Source organism: Nanorana parkeri, unplaced genomic scaffold, assembly GCF_000935625.1.
Source record: "Nanorana parkeri isolate BGI_ZX_2015 unplaced genomic scaffold, ASM93562v1 scaffold1037, whole genome shotgun sequence".
NCBI classification, from domain to species: Eukaryota; Metazoa; Chordata; class Amphibia; order Anura; family Dicroglossidae; genus Nanorana; species Nanorana parkeri.
The window spans coordinates 142,980-166,584 of NW_017307305.1; the positions used below are offsets into that span (position 1 = coordinate 142,980).

Below are 23,605 nucleotides of genomic sequence, written 5' to 3' on the forward strand. Positions count from 1 at the left end.
CTCTCTCTCTCTCTCTCTCTCTCTCTCTCTCTCATATATATATATATATGTATATGTGTATACACACTTATATATATTGGTTCATGTCCTTTATTTCTCTTTTGCAGATTATTACACGCAGGTGTTACAATGTAAGCAGCGCTGTATTCTAGATCTTACCTTGGTGCCAGGAAGCAAGCGCCCAACGCAAGATTTCATTGTGTCTCATCTGCAATCTCTGCACGACACCTACGACCAACGTAAGTCACTTTTAACCATGCATAAGTGGTGGCATTGTTTAAATAGTAAAGGGGAACCCATCAATATCTACTTTGTAGATAATTTTACCACCTAATAAAAGGCTTCCATGGGCATAAGAATGTCTTATACACGTCCTTTAAATTTCATGGGAATACTGTAGGCCAAGCAATTGTATCGATCTTATTGAATTGCCTGAACACTTAGCATAACCCCTTATTTCACAGCCGATTGCTAACAATACAAGGAGACTTTATAACTGATATAGTTATATAACATACAGATATGGTATTTAGAACTTTATGGTCATATCCATTGTAAATGTTGTAAATGTGTAAGGTTGTACTCCAGTAGATATACAGTATACATGTGTACATATATACATACATACACTATGTTACCAAAAGTATTGGGACGTGGCTACACGCACATGAACTTTAATGGCATCCCAGTCTTAGTCCGTAGGGTTGGATATTGAGTTGGTCCGCCCTTTGCCGCTATAACAGCTTCAACTCTTCTGGGAAGGCGTCCACAAGGTTTAGGAGTGTGTCTATGGGAATGTTGGACCATTTGTGAGGTCAGGTACTGATGTTGGACGAGAAGGCCGGGCTCGCAGTCTCCGCTCTAATTCATCCCAAAGGTGTTCTATCGGGTTGAGGTCAGGACTCTGTGCAGGCCAGTCAAGTTCCTCCACCCCAAACTCCACCATCCATGTCTTTATGGACCTTGCTTTGTGCACTGGTGCGCAGTCATATTGGAACAGGAAGGGGCCATCCCCAAACTGTTCCCACAAAGTTAGGAGCATGAAATTGTCCAAAATGTCTTGGTATGCTGATGCCTTAAGAGTTCCCTTCACTGGAACTAAGGGGCCAAGCCCAACCCCTGAAAAACAACCACACCCCATAATCCCCCCTCCACCAAACTTTACACTTGGCACAATGCAGTCAGGCAAGTACCGTTCTCCTGGCAACCGCCAAACTCAGACACGTCCATCGGATTGCCAAACAGAGAAGCGTGATTGGTCACTCCAGAGAACACGTCTCCACTTCTCTAGAGTCCAGTGGCGGCGTGCTTTACACCACGGCATCCCACGCTTTGCATTGCACTTGGTGATGTAAGGCTTGGATGCAGCTGCTCGGCCATGGAAACCCATTCCATGAAGCTCTCTACGCACTGTTGTTGTGCCAATCTGAAGGCCACACGAAGTTTGGAGGTCTGCAGCTATTGACTCTGCAGACAGTTGGCGACTTCTGCGCACTGTGCGCTTCAGCATGCGCTGACCACGCTCTGTCATTTTACGTGGCCGATTACTTCATGGCTGAGTTGCTGTTGTTCCCAGGTGCTTCCACTTTGTTATAATACCGCTAACAGGTGACCGCGGAATATTTAGTAGCAAGGAAATTTCACGGAACACCTTAATCCAATGATTTGGAGGGGCGTCCCAATACTTTTGGCAATATAGTGTATATTATGAAATGATAGACACCCAGGAACAGTCCGAGCTGGTTTGTCCTGCACTTTTATTCAGCAAGGCAGCAAACAAATATTGTTTGAGAAATTTGGTGCAATTGTTTATTAGTTTGATCCAAACCGATTTAATGTCCCTTTAATTTCGCTGGCTGTAGTTCGGGAATGGGAGTCTGCTGCAGAGACCGCCCGATCGTTATTGCTCTTCCACCCTCGTAACGAATCCCTTGTAAAGAAACTACAGATCTATGACAACAAGCTTGGAGGAAAGGCTGGCGGAAAACCACGAGAGGTAACTTCCTATGCAACAGGCCAAAAACATCTGAAGGCAAAACAAACCTGTGAAAAGAAATGAGCTTTACCATGCAGTGATCATAATAGGTTCCATTTATTAGATGGTCTGGAATAAGAAATGTGAGTTATCCAATCAGATTACAGCTTTCCTTTTTCTAATTGGGGTAATTCAAATGAGCGGATAGGTGGGAATGTGGGCCCATTTATCCCTAAAAATATTTGTGAAGTCAGGTACTGATGTTGGGTGAGAAGATCTGGCTCACAATGTGCGTTCCAACTCATACCATACTTTGTACACTGCAGTTCCCTCAACCCCATAATTTAGAGGGGTGTCCACATACCTTTGGCCAAATAGTGGTGGTTGTGATTGTCTGCTGGTCACAATCTTTTGGCCATATATTGTATTGGTGGAAACAGTCCATTTTGACAGTGTTGATATAGAGGTCATGTGTCCTTAGCCAAAAGGGTGTGAGACAAAGATTGAATGGCTCTGCCACTCGAGTTCCTGCACACCAAACTCATCAAACTACATCTTTATGGAGCAGGATTTGTACACAGGGCACAGTCATAGTGGAACAGAAAAGGACCTTCACCAAACTGTTGGAAGGTTGGAAATACTCAACTGTTGGAAGGTTGGAAGTACTTAATTGTCTAAAATGTCTTTGTATGTTGTAGCATTAACAGAACCCTTCACTGAAATCACCTGAACTCAATCATTTGGAGGGGTTGGCCATATATTGTAAAAACTTTCCAACAATTTTTGTGTATTTGTGTAATTTCTGCTACTTACAGTGTCGTAATTAATCTTATATAATCCCTAATATACACTAAAAATAAAAATAAATAAATAAATAGTAAGGGAAGAGCATTGCGTCACTTGTGCGTCAGACTCTGGCAGAGAAGAAACTATTGTATTATGCAATGGAGAACCTGGACATCACATTCCAAGATCAGGTGATCCTTTTTTCTGTGTGGGTGGACATGACGATGGCTAAGGGTTGTGTATTTGTCCGTTCGTTATTCTCTGAAGCTCCAGGATTTTGGACCACTTATCTGGTCAGGTCAGGTCTGGTCTGATGTTTTAGTTGTAGGTGGATGCCAATGGACTGAATCCTCAGATTTCCCAGTTCCACCGTCCGCAACATTAGAAGGCCAAACATTTTCCACCTATCATATTCTTCATTAGGTGAAATTACTGAAAGATGTAAACAAGGGCAGTAAATCCCACTTTTATGAGCTGGCAGGTAGGTGGAGATAGGAAAACATGCAGAGATCTATCTAACATAGCCCCCCCCCCATTTATCGATTCTGGGTACACTACATATTTGTATTAAGGAAGAAAATCATAATTGCCCGTCTCCCCACCCTCACTGCCCCTTTAAGAAGTTCTCCTTTCCATCTGTTTCTCTTTCTGCCTAAAGCCGATCTCTGGGGTAAACAAGTATTGTCCTCATACAAGAGCCATTTGTATTCTTTGAATCTCGGTGTGAGACTTCCTGTAATAAAGACCGGTCTCTGCTGCCCTCTCCCCTTGTGCAGGGTGACTGGTCTTGTCTCCACCCCTCACTCCCCCCCATAATAAAGGCCGGTCACTGATGTTCTCTCTCTCCTTGTGCAGGGTGATTGGTCTTGTCTCTGCCTCCCGTAATAAAGATCAGTCACTGCTGCTCTCCTCTCTCCTTGTGCAGGGTGACTGGTCTTGTAGCATGGGCTCCATCTAGTGGTGGGAATGCCATACAAACAGCATTCACCTAGCATATGGCTGGGCGGAAGAGTTATACATAGTTCCCATAGACTAACTTATGTCTTTTATTCTTGATTTGTGCTGCAGGATCTTTGGACGCCAGAAGATATTATCCCAGAGAGTCTACGGGACAGAGTCAGGTGAGAATCCACTTTATACAAGGCAACATCACCCGTCTTGTCAGACAAGGTCATCCTAACTGGGGTAACCAAAATCAGATCATGGAAAGAGAAAGACAGCAGGAAGAACGCCAAACCCAAGGAAACAATTAAAAAAAAAATCCAATGTGTTTTGGGGGTCTGAACACTCTTCTATATCAGGGCTTGGACATTGTGCAATCTTGTTGCTGGATCCAGACACCGCATCGCTCACACAAACTTCATAGTTCAGTTGTGTTATTTGAGTCCTTAGAAGAATATACACAACATCCAAGCCCTGACGAAGAGGGAGTGTTCAGACCTCCGAAACATGTTGGCTGTTTTTTTTATTATTTGATGAACTCTCAACATTTCCGTGAACTAATTTTTTTTTTTGGCGCTCTTCATGGTAACTTTCTCTTCCTGAACGAGAAAGAATGATGGGAGACTTAACCCTTCCCTACTTTACTCAGATTGGCTTTAGATATACTTTAATATTTTGCTTTAGATAGACGTTGGTGGTAAAACCTAAAGCAAGCAAAAGACTGGTCACTGACCTGCAAGCCAAAAAATATTGGTGCTCAAGTCAGGTGGTCCCATCTGTGCCCACTCTAAGCACATTTCTAGGTATTTGATTAGATATTGTGCATTTTTTTAATATTTCTATTGATTGGTAAATGGGATTTCCATGGCATGGTGGGTCATGTTTTCATATAATGCAGAATAGTCAACAAAGTGTCTCTCTCATTATAATTTGGTTCATCGAATAATTAATTGTATCAATGACACATTTTCTTTTATCATCTAGGAAAGAGAAAGCAGCAGCAGAGGAGGCTGGGAGTGAGTATGATGTCGGGATAGCAATAGGGAGCTGTAACTTTTAAGAACGTGTCACATGATGCAGTAATATATTTATTTACATCTAAAATCAGGATAGTATACCACTTACAGCGACCACAGCCATATATATCAAAGCAAATGATTATCCGCGCTATAGTGCTCTACCCCAAACTCCTCAATAACACCCTATTGACAGCTGCAGAGATAGAGAGAAGCTATATAAACTTCTCCCACATTATATTAAACAAAAAACACTGTGCTATCTCTAATATTATAAAACTCTAAGTGCATATACTTAGTGACAATTATACAAAATGGGGACTTTTTTGTTAATCGGGAAGCCGGGTGGCCTAGATGGTACTATAGGTCATTGGGATCCAGAGGGTCATAAATAAATGACCAGATAGCGCAGTGTTTTTTTTTTTTATACAGCCATATATATGTATATAAGAAAAACATGCGAAAAGATGGACTTTTTAGGTATCCAATAATACGTTCATAAATTAATAAAAATTATATTCTTTATTTATTTTCCAATTAAAGTCACATACTTGATACTCTTCATCGAGAACATCACCCCACCTATAACATCACCGACCACCCATAAATAAATGTGTATATTGATAATGATGTTGTGTAGGGATGCACTGATACCGATACTAGTATTGGTATTAGTACTCCCCCAAATGCTCCGATACCGGAACTTCCAGTCAGAGGGAGATCTCTGGGGCCGGCCTGGCGGCACGTAATGACGTATCGCCCTGCTTCCTGAATGGCTAGGAAGCCAGTTTCACTTGTTGGTAAGCAGCCTTGCTTCCCGATCATTTAGGAAGCCGGGCGGCACATTATGACTCGCGCCCCAGCTTCCTGATGGGTCAGGAAGCCACGCTGCCTAGCAACAAGCGACGTGGGTATCCTAGTCAATCAGGAAGCCAGGAGGCGGGTCATGATGTGCCGCCCGGCTTCATGATTGGCTAGAAAGCCAGCTTCACTTGTTGCTAGGCAGCCTGGCTTCCTGACCAATCAGGAAGCCGGAAGGCACCTCATGACCCACCACCCGGCTTCCTGATTGGTCAGGAAGCCAGGCAGCCTCAGCAAGTGAAGCCGGTGTTCTTTCGCTAGAACGCCAGCTTCACAGGCGGTCAGGAAGCCGGGGGACGGGTCAAAAAAAGAAAAGCTGTAAAAAGTTTCTCATAGCAGCCAATGAATTTAGATTGAACCAATTAATTAAGATGAACCTATGAAATGGTCTGGCCAGCTATTGCTCCTGTTCTCTTTGCCCATAGTCTATGTATCAGGATTATGTGGTGGAGAACCTGTTACCACAGTAGGAAGAGATGGGCATGTGGTGTAGGACCTCTAGTGTCCTGGTGTGGAGGCCAGGAGGATGTGGTCATGTGTCCTCTTTTCTTCCCCAGGAGACCTGCCTTATGAGGAGGTATCTGTGACACTTAGCCCAAGACAGATGAATGGAACAGCCAGGGTCACTCTGGATGGTGTCCTCAGTAAGGATGAGTGTGAGAGTCTGCTCAGTCTAGTTCAGGTGAGTGGAGAAGTAAAAGGGAGTGTGTATTGAGTGTGTGATGGCACATTGGGGGGGGGGATGGGTTGAACATGGCTTGGTGTGGAAAGAGATGAGCCTTTAACATTTGCTACTTTACTTTGCTTCCATTTTTTTCAGGAAGCTGAAGCTTCTGGGGATGGGTTCAGAGGTAGACGGTCACCTCACACTCATAGCGAGAAGATCCAGAGCCTGACTGTACTGCGAGCACTACAGGTTAGCACGCTATGCATTGCACTAAACATAGAGGAACCACTTTGAGTTGCAAAGGGGCACTCTACCTAAACCTGAAATTTCACTTTGTGGGTGATATTGAAGAGGTAAACCCCATAACTCTACTGGTGAGTTCACTGCTCTAAGTTCCTGAATCAGCACAGCTCCTGTGCCCATTACGAGGATTTCCAACCATCCTTCACCTGAGTTCCTGGGTCTGTACACCTGCTGTGCCCATTATGAGGGGCTCTCACCATCCATGCATTGAGTTCCCAGGTCTGTACATTTGCTGTGCCCATTATGATGATTTCCCACCATCCCTGTGCTGAGTTCCCGGGTCTGTACACCTGCTGTGCCCATTATGAGGAGTCCCCACCATCCCTGCTGGATTTGTATTTATTTTATATTATGGAGAGTGTAACAGGAGGAGCTGGAACACACAAAGGTGGGTGGGATCACCCAAAATGTCCAGGAAAAGTCAGCATATCTAGCAGAGAGATATTACTGTTGAGGATATAAGATGTTGGGGGTGTTTTTCAGTAATACTAATTATTGATAATATTGTGTTTGTATTAAAGTTATTTTATTGTCATGTTTGGGTCTAGATGGCATCAGCAAGAGCAGTGGACACCACCCAGGCCCACCTTTTCTATTATTCCGGTGAGCGAGCTCGTGTCCTGGCACAGACTTATTTTGAAACAAAGCCTCTGCATTTCTCCTATAGTCAGCTGGTGTGTCGGACTGCCATTGAAGGTAAATATAGCTGGCTGGTCAATTGTAGCAGCTGTCAAGTATTCGTAAGGGGGAATGTGTGCTTTCCTTGACATCAGTGAGAGACAGAGCACCTAAAATGGAAGTACTGTGCTGTGCTGTGGTGTCTCTTTAGCTAACCCATAGTGCTCATAGAAGCCTTTTCATTTATTACATTTTATAACAAAGATTGTATGTGTGTGAAAGAAACCAACGGGCTACTCCACCTTTATCTTTTGGGTGCACTGACCCTTCAAGTCAGGAAGGACCTTATATATGATTGTTAAGTTTCCTAATCTGTGACTGTCTGTTTTAGGAGAGCAGGAGGGTCGCACGGACGTCAGTCACCCTGTTCATGCTGATAACTGTATCCTGGACACTGAGGAGAAAGCGTGCTGGAAAGAGACACCTGCGTACATCCACAGAGACTACAGGTGGGTTTCTGGGGCCAATTATAATACTTCTACAGCACTTCCTGTAAATTATACTTGTATATAGCCAAAGTTTGAGGACATCTGACTACCACACCTATATGAACCTGTTGGACATTCTATTCCAAGACCATGTTTGTTAATATGGAGCTTTCCACCCCCTTTGGGGGCTATAACGGCCTCTGATTTTCTGAAATGGCTTTTCCACAAGATGTTGGAGGGTGTCTGCGGGAATGTGGGCCCATTCAGCCAAAAGATAATTTGTGGGGTCAGATTCTGATGTTGGGTGAGAAGATCTGGCTCACTATAGGCATTCCAAATCATCCCAAAGGTGTTCAGTAGAGCTGAGGTCAGGTCTCTGTAAAGGCCACTCAAGTTCCTCCACACCAAACTCATCAAACCTCTTTATGGAGCTGGCTTTGTACACAGCACAGTCCTGCTGGAACGCAAAATGGCCTTCACCAAACTGTTGCCAGAAGGTTGGAAGTGCACAGCGGTCCAAAATGTCTGTACGCTGAAGCATTAACACTGCAGTTGCCTCAACCCAATAATTTGAAGGGGTGTCCACATGCTTTTGGCCATATAGTGCTAGGTGTGATTGTCTGCTGGCCACAATCTTTGGCCATATATTGCATTGGTGGAAGCTGTCCATGTTGAGAAATAGGTCATGTGTTCTTAGCCAAAGAGGTGAGGAGACAGATATTGAACAGCTCTGCCTAAACACAACCCCCCCCCCCCCTTCTTTGGTTGAGATCACATGTCCAGTGCTGTGATTTAATTAACTTTTACAAATGTCTGATCTTTCCTGTAGTGCGATGCTTTACTTGAATGATGACTTTCAAGGAGGAGATCTCTTCTTTACAGAGCTGGATGGCACAACAGTCACGGTAAGTGGGAATGAACCCAGTTTTGAGTTCTTGCCAATGTTGCTTTAAACCAACCAAAGCTTTTTTTTTATAAATGTAGTGGGGAGATTTTAAAACCTCTAACTGATGCAATGTGCCTTTTATTAATGTCCTAGTAGGAATGATTCTGCTTACATCTCAGTTCAGAGAGCCGCCGTGCTGGTCCCGGTCCCGCAGGGGGGACAGCAGAGCCTGGGATAGCCAGCGGCGGAGGTGGGGGCCTGCCCGAATGCTTGTATGTATACAGCCATCGCCAGCTGTTTAAAATGCTGACAGTTTCCCACTCATGTGCACATGTGGGGTGGCACCTATGAGCAGAAGAAGGAAAAAAGATGTTTAAAAACGCCTACCCGCATTCAAGAGTGACCCGTCCGGCTGTTCAATTACAATTTACGGCTGGACAGGAAAGGTTAAAGTACTCTAGCACACAGATGTGGATATTGACCAACAGAGGAATACATTTATACGAGGTCAGGCCTAGGTTCAGCAAAATGATGAGAGGAGGAGGTCAGCTGTCTACCTGAATATTCAGAATGACCAGGTTTTTCCATCAATTTAATTTTTCTTCCCTGATGGCACATTGGGCATATTCCAAGAGGACAATGCCAGGATTCATCGGGCTCAGATTGTGAAAGAGTGGTTCAGGGAGCATGAGACATCATTTGCACACATGGATTGGCCACCACAGAGTCCAGACCTTAACCCCATTGAGAATCTTTGGGATGTGCTGGAGAAGACTTTACACGGTCCTCCGACTCTCCCATCATCACTACAAGATCTTGGTGAAAAATGAATGCGACTCTGGATGGAAATAAATGTTGTGACATTGCATAAGCTTATCGAAATGATGCCATGGCCAATGCATGCCGTAATGAAAGCTAAAGGCGGGCCAATTAAATATTAGAGTGTGTGACTTTTTTTTTTTCTTGCCCAGTGTACAGTATGTTCATTGTACATGAAGTGTAGTACCACCTTGCTGCATGTAGGAGGTGCTGTCTGGTTTACTTTTGCAGTGGAACTCATTTTGTCTTGGCCGATTGCTAAATTTCCGTAGACTGAAATAAAATGTAGCGAAGAGTCAGTTTTAGTATCAGAATATTTTTCAAAGTATTTTTAAAAAAAACATTTTGTTGGATTTTTTTTAAAGGAGGTGTTCAGTGCTAAATAATCACATTTTACATACTGTTTTTTTGGGGGGGACTTTTTAGGTACATTCGAATATGATCAACGTATTTCTAAAACAATTCATTTTATTACCAGTAAGATTATACATTCAGTTCCTCATTCCACCATCAGCTCACCCCTCATACAATTAATGGTATCTGGATAATCACATCCCTCAGGCACAGAGGGTGGTGGTGTAAGCGTGTGCACAATTATATTATATGATTGTGACTTTTAAACGTGTGGAGATCCAGAGCTGTGAACTACAGTCAGCGGGGACAATTATAGAATTGTGACAGTAGTTGCACAGCATTGGACCTTCACTTTAAAACCACAAAATATTACCATTAGCCGAAATATTCTGGGTAAAATTTTTGTTAACCCTTGCAGTGGGGCTACCCCCGCACTGCCAGGGTTAAGTGCTCCTTTCAGCCTGTGGTCAAAAATAACAAAGTTATACTCACCCGATCCTCCGAGCCGACCGACTGTGACAGTCCTCTCCTTCTCCACTGCAGTGATGGTATGTCCTAACATCCTATACACTACTGCTGAGGAGGGGGGAGAGGGGTCCACTTTAAGAGTCGGCCAGCTTGGGGGATCAGGTGAGCATTACGTTTTTTATTTTTGACCCTAGTGAAAAAACGAGCACTTAACCCTTACAGTGCTGGGGTAGCCCCAATGCAAGGATTAATTTTTTTACCCGGAGTACATTTTTCTCTTCCATCAGACATTTAAAGGGTCAGTCCACCAAAAAAAGAATTTAGCAGTTTTTGGTCCAGAGTCAGTTTCTTATATTTCACGAGGATGCCGGCTGTTAAATTTTTCTACAACCTGCTGTGATCCTTACAAGAAGGACCCACTCCTCCTGAATTTTTTTATTTTAATTGTACCGCGGAAAATGAAAGAGGAGGAGCCGGAATACTCAAAGGTGGGCGGGAACACCCAATATTCCGTGGTGTATGTGGAACAAAGTTGGACATTTTCTCAAAGAGATATCATCACTGGGATCTCAAAGAGGAACAAGAGACCAGTAGGTGATGCAGCCCAACAGCCTTCACCTAAATATAATTTATGGGTGGACTGGCCCTTTAATGACCATTCTTGCTGATGAACGAGCTACGTTTCCTATTCTGATTGGTGTTGTATTTTCTGTGTGCACAGGCGGAGGTCCGGCCTCAGTGTGGCCGCTTGGTAATGTACAGCTCTGGAGGTGAAAATGCCCACGGGGTCCGGGCAGTGACTCGGGGTAGAGGGTGCGCCATAGCGCTGTGGTTCACGGAGTCAGCAGAACACGCAGAGCAGGTAACACTGGAAACAGATAGAAAGAAATACCATCAGACTTGGAACATATTTGTCTGACCTGTTCTGTTATCTGAATATCTCTTGTTTTTTCATCCTCGGAATTATGTATCTGTATAGATCCCTTTCATTACTAACATTCTATTTTTCTCTTCCCTCCTTCCTGGAAATAGTTCAGTGGGCTCATTTTAAAATAGATGTTGATGCTCACTGAATGAAATTTACTTTGCTGAAGCACTGTGTATCTTAGACAATTGCCATGCTTTTATTTTCTTTTCTTATTCTGTTTTAACCTTTTTACCATCTCATAGCTGCTGATCTCTTCCAGCCTCTTTGAGCCACTTCCTGTCTAAATGCACTCTGCACCGTTAGCTACTCATTATTACTCTGACCCGACTTCCTGAGTGTGCCAACAGTGGACTGTGCCTGTGCAATGTCTGCTAACATGGCCGCTTGTAGTCTTCACTAGGAGCAGGTGACAACACAGGAGCCAGTTGTCGCACCTTAAAGGAGAACTATGGGGTCAGGGCTTTTCCCCATAGTTCTCCTTAGGGTAACGGGAGGACACAAACTAGCGTCCACCCGTCACCCTAGGCTCAGTATAGCTCACGGTATACTGAGACGCCGGAGCGGATCCCGACATCGATGTCGAGATCCGCCCAGCTGCGTGAGTGACAGCTGGCTCTGCCTATCTAGAGGCAGAGCCAGCTGTACCCGCCCCCTCCCCCGTCCGTTCCGCCAGTCAGCGCTGGCAGATCGGAGCGGGGAGAGGGGAATCCAGCCCCTCCCCTGTCACGGCAGAGAGCCGTGACAGGATTGAGAGGTGAGCGAACCCGGTATGTGTTCGCTCACCTCCCGATCTACTGAGCTGACCTGTGACAGTCTCATTGTCACAGGTCGGCTAGAACTATGAGGTGAGTGAAAAGCACTCGCCTCATAGTTCTCCTTTAAAGTACAACTAAAAGCTCCCATGTAAAAGCAGTTTAAACAACAACCAAATCCAGATACTATCAGGTCTATTTACAAAAGGGTGCAGAGTTTGGAGAAGGCAGGAGAAGGGAACAATCTAGGACAACATCGCTGAACTGGAATGTGAGCTGAATTGGAGAATTTTTCCAAATCAGCTATGTTGTCGTAGATTGTTCCCTTCTCCTGCCTTCTCCAAACTCTTCACCCTTTTGTGAATAACCCTTTATGTGATGCTCAAGATTCATAAAGTAGACAAAAAGCTTCCTCCACGTCTCTGGCTGAGTCAAATCCTCCTGCATTTGTGTCTCACAGCTCCCTCTCCCAGACACTGCAGCTCAGAGTGGGAGGAGTTCAGTAACAGAGGCAGTGCTTCCAATCCAGAAAGCAGTGGGCGGGACTAGGTGTTGATTGACACTGTACAGGCTCACGAATCAGCAGTGACTATACTGATAGCAACTCCCCCTTGCAACATCCTCTCCAGGGCCGGCCTTAGGGGTGTGCGAGCAGTGCGGCCGCACAGGGCGCCATGGCAACAAGGGCGCCGTGCGGCCGACACAGCTCGTCCTGGGGGCGGCTTCTCTCCCCCTCACCGCTAAAAGCGTCACCTATGGTCAATTTTGGGCATGGTAATTTTTTGCGATCTTGCGGGTGCGCGCAATTTTAAAGCATGACATGTTTGGTGTCTATTTACCCGACGTGACCCCGTTTTTTTATATTTTACCAAAAGTATGGGTGATAAATGGGTGTGGTTACTGGGGGTGTGGCCACTAAAGGGTGTGGCCACTGAGGGGTGTGGTCACCAAGGGGCGCTGTAAAGCTTTCTCGCACAGGGCGCCTAAAGGCCTAAGGCCGGCCCTGATCCTCTCATCCCACTGTAGTGCAAGCAGGTACAACCTACATGAGAGAGGCAACTCTGCTCTGATTTTATAAGCAGTGTAGCATTGTTACCACCTTATCCAGCGGTGGCACCAGGGTGGGTGTCACGCGGGGCGGCCACCTCGCATACCTTATGACATCCGTGGTGTGACGTCATCATGCATGCACAGTAATGTGCTTCACTGCCGCTGGCCATCTTGGTGATGGACGCCGGGAAAGAGTGGAGGGGTTATTGACTGTCGGTCATTTTGGTGTCATCCCCTCTGATGCTGCCACCTGGTGTGAGTCGATGGAGAGACCCTCCGCACTCCCCACAGCAGTCCCGGCCAGATAAGAGAAAAGTGGTGCTCGCAGTGATGAATTACCACGGATGGCGCCGTGCACACACAGGAAAGTCAGGAAATCACCAGCACTCAGTAGTAAAGATAAATATGTCCCTTTTATTGGACAGAAAGCATCACAGACATCCAAATAAACCGATGTTTCGGGGCCGCGCAGGGTCCCTTCCTCAAGGCAGAAAGATGTGACTTTAGGCCCCGTTCACACTGAGCGATTTATCGCGCGGTAATTCCCGCGATATCGCGGCTATTTACCGCGCGATATCGCTCTCCAATGCTTGGCAATGGGGCAAAGGGTCCTGCTGTCGCGGGTCGTGTGTCGCTACAGCAGGACCCTTTTTGGAGCGGATTTTGCCGCAATTCAATGCTTTTCAATGCAAGCATTTGCGCGATATCGCGCAAAATGCAAATCGCGCGACAAACGAGCGATTTGCGAATCGCCAAGTGTAAATGGGGCCTTAGGAAGGGACCCTGCGCGGCCCCGAAACGTCGGTTTATTTGGATGTCTGTGACGCTTTCTCTCCAATAAAAGGGCCATATTTATCTTTACTACTGAGTGCTGGTGATTTCCTGACTTTCCTGTGTTTGCACGGTCTGTGACGCCACCTGGTGTGAGTCGCTCTGACTGTGACTGACTGACCCCATCACAGGGAGGTGTGTTAGTGGACTTTCCTGGCAGGATTAACAGGTATTTGGAGGACTTTGCCAGCGGAGCAAGAAATAACCGTGCAGATGCATTTATAATTAGGTGCAGCAGCACATATTTTTCTTTTTAATGGGAGGTCATAGTTCTACTTTATAAGGAAGTATCTGAACAAGGAGCCTGGTGGCCTCATCACCAGGTAGTCTAACAATAGCTAGTTTAAAAATATTTTTTTTAATTGACATTAACATGTTAAAGCTCCTTTTAGAGTTTTTTTTCTAGATATACTATGCTTTTTTAAAACTTGAATTACAGTTTATCCAGTTGTTCCCTGAACATCTTGATAGTTAAAAGATAAGGTTGCTTGTTTCCACACTAGGCAGGTTTTAATGCAATCACTTGTCATGAGTAATGGTGGACTGCATGGGGTAGAAACCAAGACGCTCATGAAGAGGGGAGGCCATTTTGAACAATTTTTGTTGTTGTTATCGTACCATTTTCCACTCAGGCAGATGTGTTATTGTGAAGCTTAGAACAGCTTGCAGTAATTGTCCGTGCACTTGAAGATGGTAGAGATAATTGGAGTCATTTACACAGCTGCGTTCGGGAAATGCTGGCTGGCGGTACAAAAGCTAAAAACTCGAGGGGTAGTGAAGTGGTGGGAGAGTTCATATTTTGCTTCAAGGTGCATTTCTGCCCTGATCCGTCGTAAATGTCGCTCACAGATAATACCAGCTGCCATTTTGTGGGTCAGAGGTACACAAGCCTTCACGCGTGTGAATAAAAAAAAAAAATCATCAGGCTTCCCTTTTTAGGAGGCACGTCCCTTGTTTTCGCTCCTCAGTTTGATTCTTGGTGAGAATTAGAGCACAGGCCACGGGTGTTTAGTAGAACTGTCCCACACAAACCTCTACTTGTACTACCCATTCAGAGGAAAGTATCTGGTTTCCTAAAGAGCAAGTGTGGAAAGGAGCCTGTACTCCCTCACTCCCCGTTCAGTAACCAGAGTCCCAAGTAAAAGCTGAAACTTCTTGGTGAGGGGGAGCACCTAACTGTCTCGCTCCCTACATACAGCTCTCAGGGCCTGGGGCAGAAATCCCATCTGTGGCGTTCCCTAGAGACATCTGTATTCCACGGACACCAGTGTGTGTTTGGCTCCATGCTGACGCCTTAGTTCACTGGAACTAAGGGGCCAAGCCCAACCCATGAAAAACAACCCAACACCACAATCCCCCCTCCACCAAACTTTACACTTGGCACAATGCAGTCAGGCAAGTAATTTCAGCAGAGAAGACCTGATAATTATTTTAGGCATAAAAAGGTTGAGGAAAGGCCAATGCAGACTAAAGAGTTCCACTTCAAGACCAGGTGTTTAGACCCCCTTCCGGGCCAGGCCATTTTTCAGTATTCAGCGCTGCGATACTTTGACTGACGTTTATTCCGTCATGCAACGCTGTACTGAAATGAATTAGCTCAGATCCTTATTATGCACTGTAGTCAGTCCTGGCGATTTTACAGGTGCTTGTAGCCAAGGGGCCGTGTCTGATGGGCGCTTGGCATCCTTCATAGCAGTCCCACTAGGACCCAGTCTATATATCAGGACCCAGTCTATATGAGTATATGTGTATGAGTATACCCTGTATGCCGACTTTTCAGCACCTCTTTCCTTCTACCAGGAACGACATCAGGCAAAGATTCTGGTAAAAGGCGACACTAATCAGCAAGAGCAGGAGGAGACGAAGACCTCCAGGGGAGCAAGGGAGACCACCAGGTCGCGGATATCCTCCAATGAAGACGAGCCCGAGAAGCCCTCCGGTCGGCAACAGAGGAGAACGGCCAGAAAAATTAAAGATGAACTTTGAGATAGGGTGCAAGAGACTGCGGGGTGCAGAGACTTTCCCACAATAGCTTCCCAGGGGCAGAATGGCCAGGGTTTATTAGAGGGCCGGACTGCAGATGGATGCAAGGTTATGGGTAATGTGGTCCTGGGATGGAGAAAGATGTTAAAGGAGAACTCCAGTCATCGCAATTTGCATAAAGAATGACCTCGTAACAGATCCTGTTTGGTGCCTCCAGACCTCTAACGGCCAGGTACAAGTGCAGAAATGTTAACGGTTGTTCCCCTCTGTGGTCACTCCTCCTAAGCAATGTAAGTAGCTGAGTAGCGTTGAACCATTAAACCATGTGTGAAGAGCTGCCACCAGGCTTGAGTAATGATCACGTCCACCTCGTGAAAATTTGTGTCCAGCTCTTCACCCTGATTTGTCATTTTTTTAATACAATAGCCGGCAGCAGAGATTCAGCCATCCACGCTGTTTAGGCCTCATTCACACGAGAAAAGGCTGGCGCGTACAGCTCCGTGCTGCGTGCACGGCCGTATCGGGAAGCTCCCGGGAAGGACAGGTGCTGCGTGTGATTAGTACGGAGCCCCTGTCCTTCTCTATGGGACTACGTTGCCCTACTCTCACCCGCCCTGCACGTCCGTACGGGTGTCTGTACTCGTACGCAGACGCGATGGGTCTGTCTGCGTCCGACCTGGGACACCCCCACTCCCATAGAGAAGGACAGGGGCTGCATACTAATCACAGGCAGCGCCTGTCCTTCCCGGGAGCTGCCCGATACGGCCATGCACGGAGCTGTACGTGCCGGCCTTTTCTCGTGTGAATGAGGCCAGCCTTTTCTCGTGTGAATGAGGCCGGCCTTTTCTCGTGTGAATGAGGCCTAAGAGTCAAAGTCGGCCTGCAGGCTGACAACAAGAAAACTCTAGCCGTGTCTGGCTACCATTATTGCACTGAGCCAAAATGAAGTGACCAATCAGAATTAACTTTACTGATACCTCAAGAGAACAAAATGGATTCTGTTTGGTTGCTATGGGTAATAGACTCTGTTACCAACTAAGAGCGGCCATTGATTTGTTTTCATTTAGCTGGAGTTCTTCTTTAATATTGCCAGGGCTCTGCAGGACACGGCCATGAGCCTGGAGTGATGCTCTGCGGGTCTCAAGCGGAGCAGGTCTCAGGACAGAGCGTTTCTCCAGCAGGGGGCCTGTGCCTGTCCTTGGCAGGGCCTTGCTTCTCTCTGGCAGTCAGGGGGTTAATGACGCTTTGTATTTTTGTAATTGTTTTATAATAAAGCTCGGTGTTTGCTGTCGATTGTGTCCTGCGGGGTGAGGCGAGGCGCGCGTCCTGCCAAAATCCCAAGATGTGTGTACACAATGAGGTGTCTGTGTGCGAGGCCCGGGGGCAGACGAAGCCTGATTACTTTATATGGGGTAATACGAGAGAAGTCAGACTGAGAGACATCTATGGGAGGAATAAGATTTTTATTGTTTTATTCAAAAAGTCAGCGCAGAGAGTTTAGGGCAGTCAGAACAATGGAGGAAAATTTGGGATTGGTTGCTATGGGTTACCATGGCCACCATCAAGTACAGCAGTTTAGAGCAGTCAAAACAATGGAGGATGATAAAATATTGGTTGCTATGGGTTACCAGTTATTCAGTATGGCAGTGCAGAGAGTTTAGTGCATTAATAAAAATGGAGGAAAATTATGTAGTGGTTACTTTGGGCTACCCTGGTCTCATTCAGTATAGAAGTGCATAGGGTTTAAGGCAGCCATAGCAATGGAGGATTAATAGGGGATTGGTTGCTAAGGGTTACTGCAGCCTCATTCAGTACAGAAGTGCATATGGTTTAGGGCAGCCATAACAATGGAGAATGATTAGAGATTGGTTGCTATCGGTTACCATAACCTCATTCAGTATGGCAGAGCAGAAAGTTTAGGGCAGTCAGAACAATGGAGGATAAATGCTGATTGGTTGCTATGGGTTAGCATCACGCCATTCAATACAGCAGTTCGGAGAGTTTAGAGCAGTTAGCACAATGGAGGATAATTAGGGACTGGTTGCTATGGGTTACCATGGCCTCACCAGTATGGCATTACAGAGAGTTTAGTGCATTAATAACAACGGAGGAAAATGATTTATTGGCTACTGGCCTCATTCATACAGAAGTGCGTAGGGTTTGGGGCATTCATAACAATGGAGGATGATTAGGGATTGGCTGCTATGTGTTCCTGTGGCCTCAGCAGTATGGTAGTGCAGAGAATCTAGTGCATTAAAACCAATGGAGGACAACCAAAGTTTGGTTGATTTGGGTTACCATGGCCTCATTCAATACAGAATTGCATATGGTTTAGGGCAGCCATAACAATGGAGGATGATTAAGGATTGGTTGCTATGGGTTGCCATGGCTTCATTCAGTATGGTAAAGCAGAGTTTAGGGCAGTCAAAACAATGGAAGGTGATTGCTGATTGGTTACTATGGGTTGCTGTGGCCTCATTCAATACAGTCATACCAATGGAGGATTCTTTAATCTGCTCTGCGGGACACGGCCATGAGCCTGGAGTGATGCTCTGCGGGTCTCAAGCGGATTGATTGATTGATTTGGGTCACCAAGGCCTCACCAGTATGGCAGCCGGCAGAAAAATGGAGGGTGATTACTGATTGGTCGCAATGGACTACCATACCGTGGACACTACCACCACTGTCCTATTAATAACATAACACACATAACTCCCTTTTGTTTCCAGCACCAGAGTGCAGCCATGGTGGAAAATCATGTTGGCTCATACAAAGGGCAACCTTCAGGGAGAGGCGATCAGCAGCCCTCCCGATCACAGGTCCCGCTCTTTGACGGCGCCCATGTGACTCAGCCATAGCTGTGCCAGTGCTGGCAGCTAAAGTCCCTGGAGCTGCTACTGGGTTTAATAAGAGGGTTGTTAAGAAGCTTTGGGTAGCAGGAGGGGATTGGTCTGCTTTAAAAGAACCCGTACAGTAAGAGACAAGTCGGCTGCCATTGCCGCTCTCATTCTAAAGATGCTTGGCTCTCTCTGGCATAAACTCTTCAGGGCAGTGACCTGGAGCAAGCATACAGCAAGCTGGACTGGAGTCCTAATCTCTATACTGGTTCAATTATAATTGATATAACAGTGCAGCCTTCCCTATTAGAGAGAGCTGTGTGTGCTGTTATCTAGTTGTATTCTCTCCCTGTCAGAGCAGAAATGTTATATATCATGTTTTCCATTAATATAAGGCAGCCATGTGAAAGATGTTTGAGCCAGGCTCAGGTATTGTCAGCGGAAGGACACTAATTAAGCAAAACTGTTTTAGAATGTACCAACCGTTAAGCTTTAAAATTTACAGGTATATGTTCCCTTTCACAGAGGCGGGTAGGTTCATAAATTAATAAAATGTCTCATGCAAATTCATGATCGTAAAGCATATTTTCCTATAGTCGCTGTGAGAAGCACACCTGATGCGTAGACAAAAATCTGAATATCCAGTCTTAAATTATTGTACTTGTGACGGCTACTAAATATGTATATGCGTCCTCTTCTTTATCTTTACTTCCTTTGAGCCTACCGCTTCAGAGGTCAGAGGTCACCTGAAGACTGATGGTTGCTACTCTGTTACCAGCCTGGCCTTTTACACTGTCTGCCCAGCTACATAATGGGGACCAATAACTCAGCCTGCAATCATTTACATGCCTCTTAACGACAGGCCTCTGTTATTTTGCATTTGCAGGAGCTGGGAGACAGTGGGAGAGGCCGGGCGGGTGACAAGGCACGAAATGTGAGCCTTCTGGTGGCCTCTGACAGGTAAAGAGTCAGGCTCAGACAAAGTAACAGCTAAAAGGGGGAACTCGTACCTTCTCCATCACAATGACATAAAATGCCCAGGATCATGTGACGTTCTTCAATGATGCAGTACATGGGCTCAACCGTCAACTGCTAGAGTCGAACCTTTCAATATGATGGAGGGGTGCCGCCATTCCCTCTAGGCTCAGATACCGGCCGACACTGGGTATTTTCTGATCAAAGGAGGTTCACTATCTGACTTGTATTAGGATCGCCAACACCACTCCTAATAATAAATAGAGCGCAGAGAGTTGTTATTTCTGGCCATGCTATTTGTGGATGTGCAAGCTCCATCCATCTCACCTCGGGAAGGAAGAGTTGGCATACATTGGCATCTTCGCATTGGGTGCCAGAGGACCTTGTGCCAGCACCTTAGTACTGGTTCTACATGGCGCCACAGTGCAATTATCTACAGGTGGAGTTCAGGGACAAGGGCTATCATTTCCGGCCACTGCTCGGGAAGCAAGAGTTGGCATACATTGGCATCTTCGCCTTGGTTGCCAGAGGACCTTGTGCCAGCACTGGTTGCCTTAGTTCTGTTGCTACATGGCAGCAGAATGGAATTATCTAGAAGAGTTCTGGGAAGGATTGAGTCCACCCTAGATATGGCGCAGAAGGAGTTAAGCAGTTTCTGTGAATGAATTTGCCAGTAAAATGTTTCAGGTTTGTATAACCAAATCACTTACACGCTCTCCTCATCCATCTATTTCTCTGATGTCTTCGCGTGTCTCCACTGTCTTGCTTTTCGATGTCTCCTGGAACTTACAGAGGCCTCAGAGTTCTCTCATTTCCCAGAATCCCCTTCTGCTCTGGCCCACGCTTAGCGTTCCTGATGTCCTGGACTCTCATGAATAATTCACAATTTCGTAGAGGTTCCACCCCAATTCTCGACCAACCATGCACAATGATTGTAATGTGAAAAGGAAAGCGGACCTTGCATCAGATATATTTTTTTAATTTTTATGTAGGTTTGGAAATGAAGGCCTGAGGAACGTTCCGGATGAGGCTGAGGAGGATGAAAAAACAGTAACATATACATAGCTACATTCGGAGATATTAAAATCAGTTGGAAAATCAGATCAGATCAGATCAAGCCAATCGATCACCGGCACGCCTAATGATTTTATGGCGTCTACAGGGATTGGCATAATGGGTTACATTCAAACATTTCACTCCTCTTGGAAGACAGCCAGATTTCCGGCTGAATTTGGTGAACGCCCAAGCGAATTGAACCCAGGCCAATTTGCTCGTCGCTACAGCTGAACAGAGCAGTGGGGCAACAAAGGAAAGGTAAGTATATGCTGCTGGAGGGAAGGGATCAAAGCAAACCAAAGCAGGTAAATGCATCAAAAATATGCGAACAACAAAAATACACCGTGACTTCCCTTTAGGGTGGCTGCATAGGGCCAGATATAAACAGGCTAAGCAACGAATTCCAACATGATTTGTGACAATGTTCAGCCTAAGGGCAGGCTTAAATGCCCCCCTATTTAGAGCTGCAGCTAACGATTATTTTCAAAATCGATTAGTTAGCCGATTATTAAGATCGGTTAATTGGATATAAAAAATGAAAAACATTTTAAAAAATGGCTCCAGTGATGGGACTACTAGTTTGTATTGAGGTTGCAGTCCATCACAGGAGCAAGCTTGGAGCGGTGGAAGTAAAAAAGAAAGAAAAAAAAGTGTGGTGTGCAATATAGTGAAATGAAAAATGTAAAATTATAAAAGTGCAGGCTTACCTGAGCAGTCTTCCAGCAACTTGTTTCTGAGATCGGGCCTGTCTATCGGTGGCTGTCATCCACCCACACCTGCTCCTCCTTACTTCTTCCAGCGTCGCTGTGCCGATCGTGGATTTGGGCGGGCGGTGAGCGTGAGGCGGGGAGGAGCTGCGGCGTGTGCAACGTGGATGCGCGCGGGCGGATCTGGCAGTGGCAAGCGTGAAATGGGGAGGAGGTGTGGCGCGCAGCGTGTGTGGAGCCGTGAACAGGGCCAACCAATCGGAAGCCGATTAATCGTTGATTGAAAAAGTTGACAACTTTTTCAATCATCGATTATAATCGATTATGTCGATTAGTTGTTGCAGCCCTATAAATATTGCACAGTCCTATTGACATTGCACTGCTCATAGCAAAACAGCCAATCGCTCATGCACTCAATGCGATCCCTGCTCGTATGGTCCAATTAACCTTCTAAGTAACAATTTGGGAGGAAGCATAGTTGCATTTAGCGGCGCAGTCGGATTCCACTGGGGGCTCACACAGACTTAGGGGATGATTTATAAATCATTTGCCTAGACATACGCTGGGCGAATGCTGTTGACATCCTATTTTGCCACTAGATGGAGCTGAGGGGTATAGGAAATCCCCATGCTCTTCGGCTCCATCTAGTGGTGAGAATGGTGTGCCAACAGCATTCAGGCAGCCTATGGCACTTCTGGCTTGCCGCACTGGGGGTTCCCGGTTCAAATCCCAGTCACGACACCATCTGCAAGGAGTTTGCATGATCTCCCTGTGTTTTTGTGGATTTCCTCCGGTTACCCTGGTTTCCTCCCACATGAACTGGCTCTTGTCATAATTGGCCCTGTATGTGTGTGCAATAGGGACCTTAGATTGTAAGCTCCTAATACTTTGGAGATCCACCCCGCTGGCTGATTGACAGCTGGCTCTGCCTATCTAGAGGCAGAACCAGCTGTGCCCGCCCCTTTCCCCATCCATTCCTCCAGTCAGCGCTGGAGGAACGGAGAAGGAAGCTGGGAATCCCTGCGGGGAGCCATCAGAAATTTTGGGGCCCCTTACACGGCTTTAGGTGGTGCTCCCCCGCGCCGCTGGACACAGGGCTTAGTGACGCGCTGGACACAGGGCTTAGTGACGCGCTGGACGCAGGACCCACCTGAGAGTGACCCTGCAGAGCCCACCATAGATGCTGCACAGCCCATCTGAGACTGTCTATGGTGGGCTCTGAAGGGGTCTCAGGTGGGCTGGTCAGGGCTGCATCCCTCCTCTCCCTCCTTTCCTTCCTTTCTTCCTAGCTCCTCTTACCTGCACACATGGCCTCGTCTGCCGCCGGATCGGCCAGAAGTGATGTGACGTCACTAACGTGACGTCACTTCCGGCTAGTCCGACATCAGATGAGCAGCGTCGCTGATGGGGCCCTAGCTTGTCTCAAAGCTGCTGGAGCAGCAATGCTGGGGCCCTGCGCTGCCAGGGCCAGGCCTCTGCCTCCTCGCCCTTCACTGTTGGCCGATAGTCATGTAAGGGACCCGGGCTGGCCCCCCAGGCTGCCCGGGCCCCTTACATGAGTATCGACCGTACCCCCCTGATGGCTGCCCTGGCCGTGACTGACAGTCACCGCTCTCTGCAGGGAGATGATCGGGAAGTCAGCGATCGGCGGTATGTGTTCCCTCACTTCCCAATCATTAGAGCCGATGTGTGACAGCTTCAGGGTCACAGGTCGGATTAAATTATGGGGATGACTGTTTTTCACTCACCTCATAGTTCTCCTTTAAGTTGTCATACGCAGGGTGAATGTAACATTCATATGACGAATCCTGTTTGTTCCAATGTTGTCAAAGTGAATGTTATTGTGAGGATTTCTCTGTAGAATATAAACAATACTGGATCCAACATATTCTAAGAATATTCAATCCTAAGAAAGAATTCCACAAGAACTTTCTATCCTATGAGAAGATAATTAAAAAAAAACATTCAATCTTAAGAGAAAAAACTTTAAAACATTAAATCCTGTGAACAAATTGCCTAAGAACATTCTATTCTAAATGGATATACCATAAAAACATTCAATCATTTAAGAAAATACCCTAAGAACATTCGAATACCGTAAGAACATTCGATCCTAAGAGAGAATACCCTAAGAACATTCGATCCTCAGAGAGAATACCATAAGAACATTCGATCCTAAGAGAGAATACCCTAAGAACAATCCTAAGAGAGAATACCCTAAGAACATTCGATCCTAAGAGAGAATACCCTAAGAACAATCCTAAGAGAGAATACCTTACGAAAAAACATTCGATAGAAAGAGA

General features: G+C 46.0%; 1 protein-coding gene across 1 annotated transcript in view; it reads left to right on the forward strand.

Moving 5' to 3' along the window:
* P3H3 (prolyl 3-hydroxylase 3) overlaps positions 1–15,775 on the forward strand; it is a 27,981-nt gene extending 12,206 nt beyond the window's left edge. Inside the window, exons 5-16 of the mRNA XM_018567360.1 lie at positions 108–239; positions 1,863–1,996; positions 2,863–2,952; positions 3,830–3,882; positions 4,688–4,719; positions 6,138–6,262; positions 6,401–6,496; positions 7,099–7,246; positions 7,560–7,677; positions 8,486–8,561; positions 10,905–11,045; positions 15,545–15,775. Of these exons, the coding sequence (XP_018422862.1) occupies positions 108–239; positions 1,863–1,996; positions 2,863–2,952; positions 3,830–3,882; positions 4,688–4,719; positions 6,138–6,262; positions 6,401–6,496; positions 7,099–7,246; positions 7,560–7,677; positions 8,486–8,561; positions 10,905–11,045; positions 15,545–15,730 (1,331 nt within the window). The 3' untranslated portion in view covers positions 15,731–15,775. The remainder of the gene's footprint in view (positions 1–107; positions 240–1,862; positions 1,997–2,862; positions 2,953–3,829; positions 3,883–4,687; positions 4,720–6,137; positions 6,263–6,400; positions 6,497–7,098; positions 7,247–7,559; positions 7,678–8,485; positions 8,562–10,904; positions 11,046–15,544) is intronic.
* Positions 15,776–23,605: the final 7,830 nt, after the last annotated feature.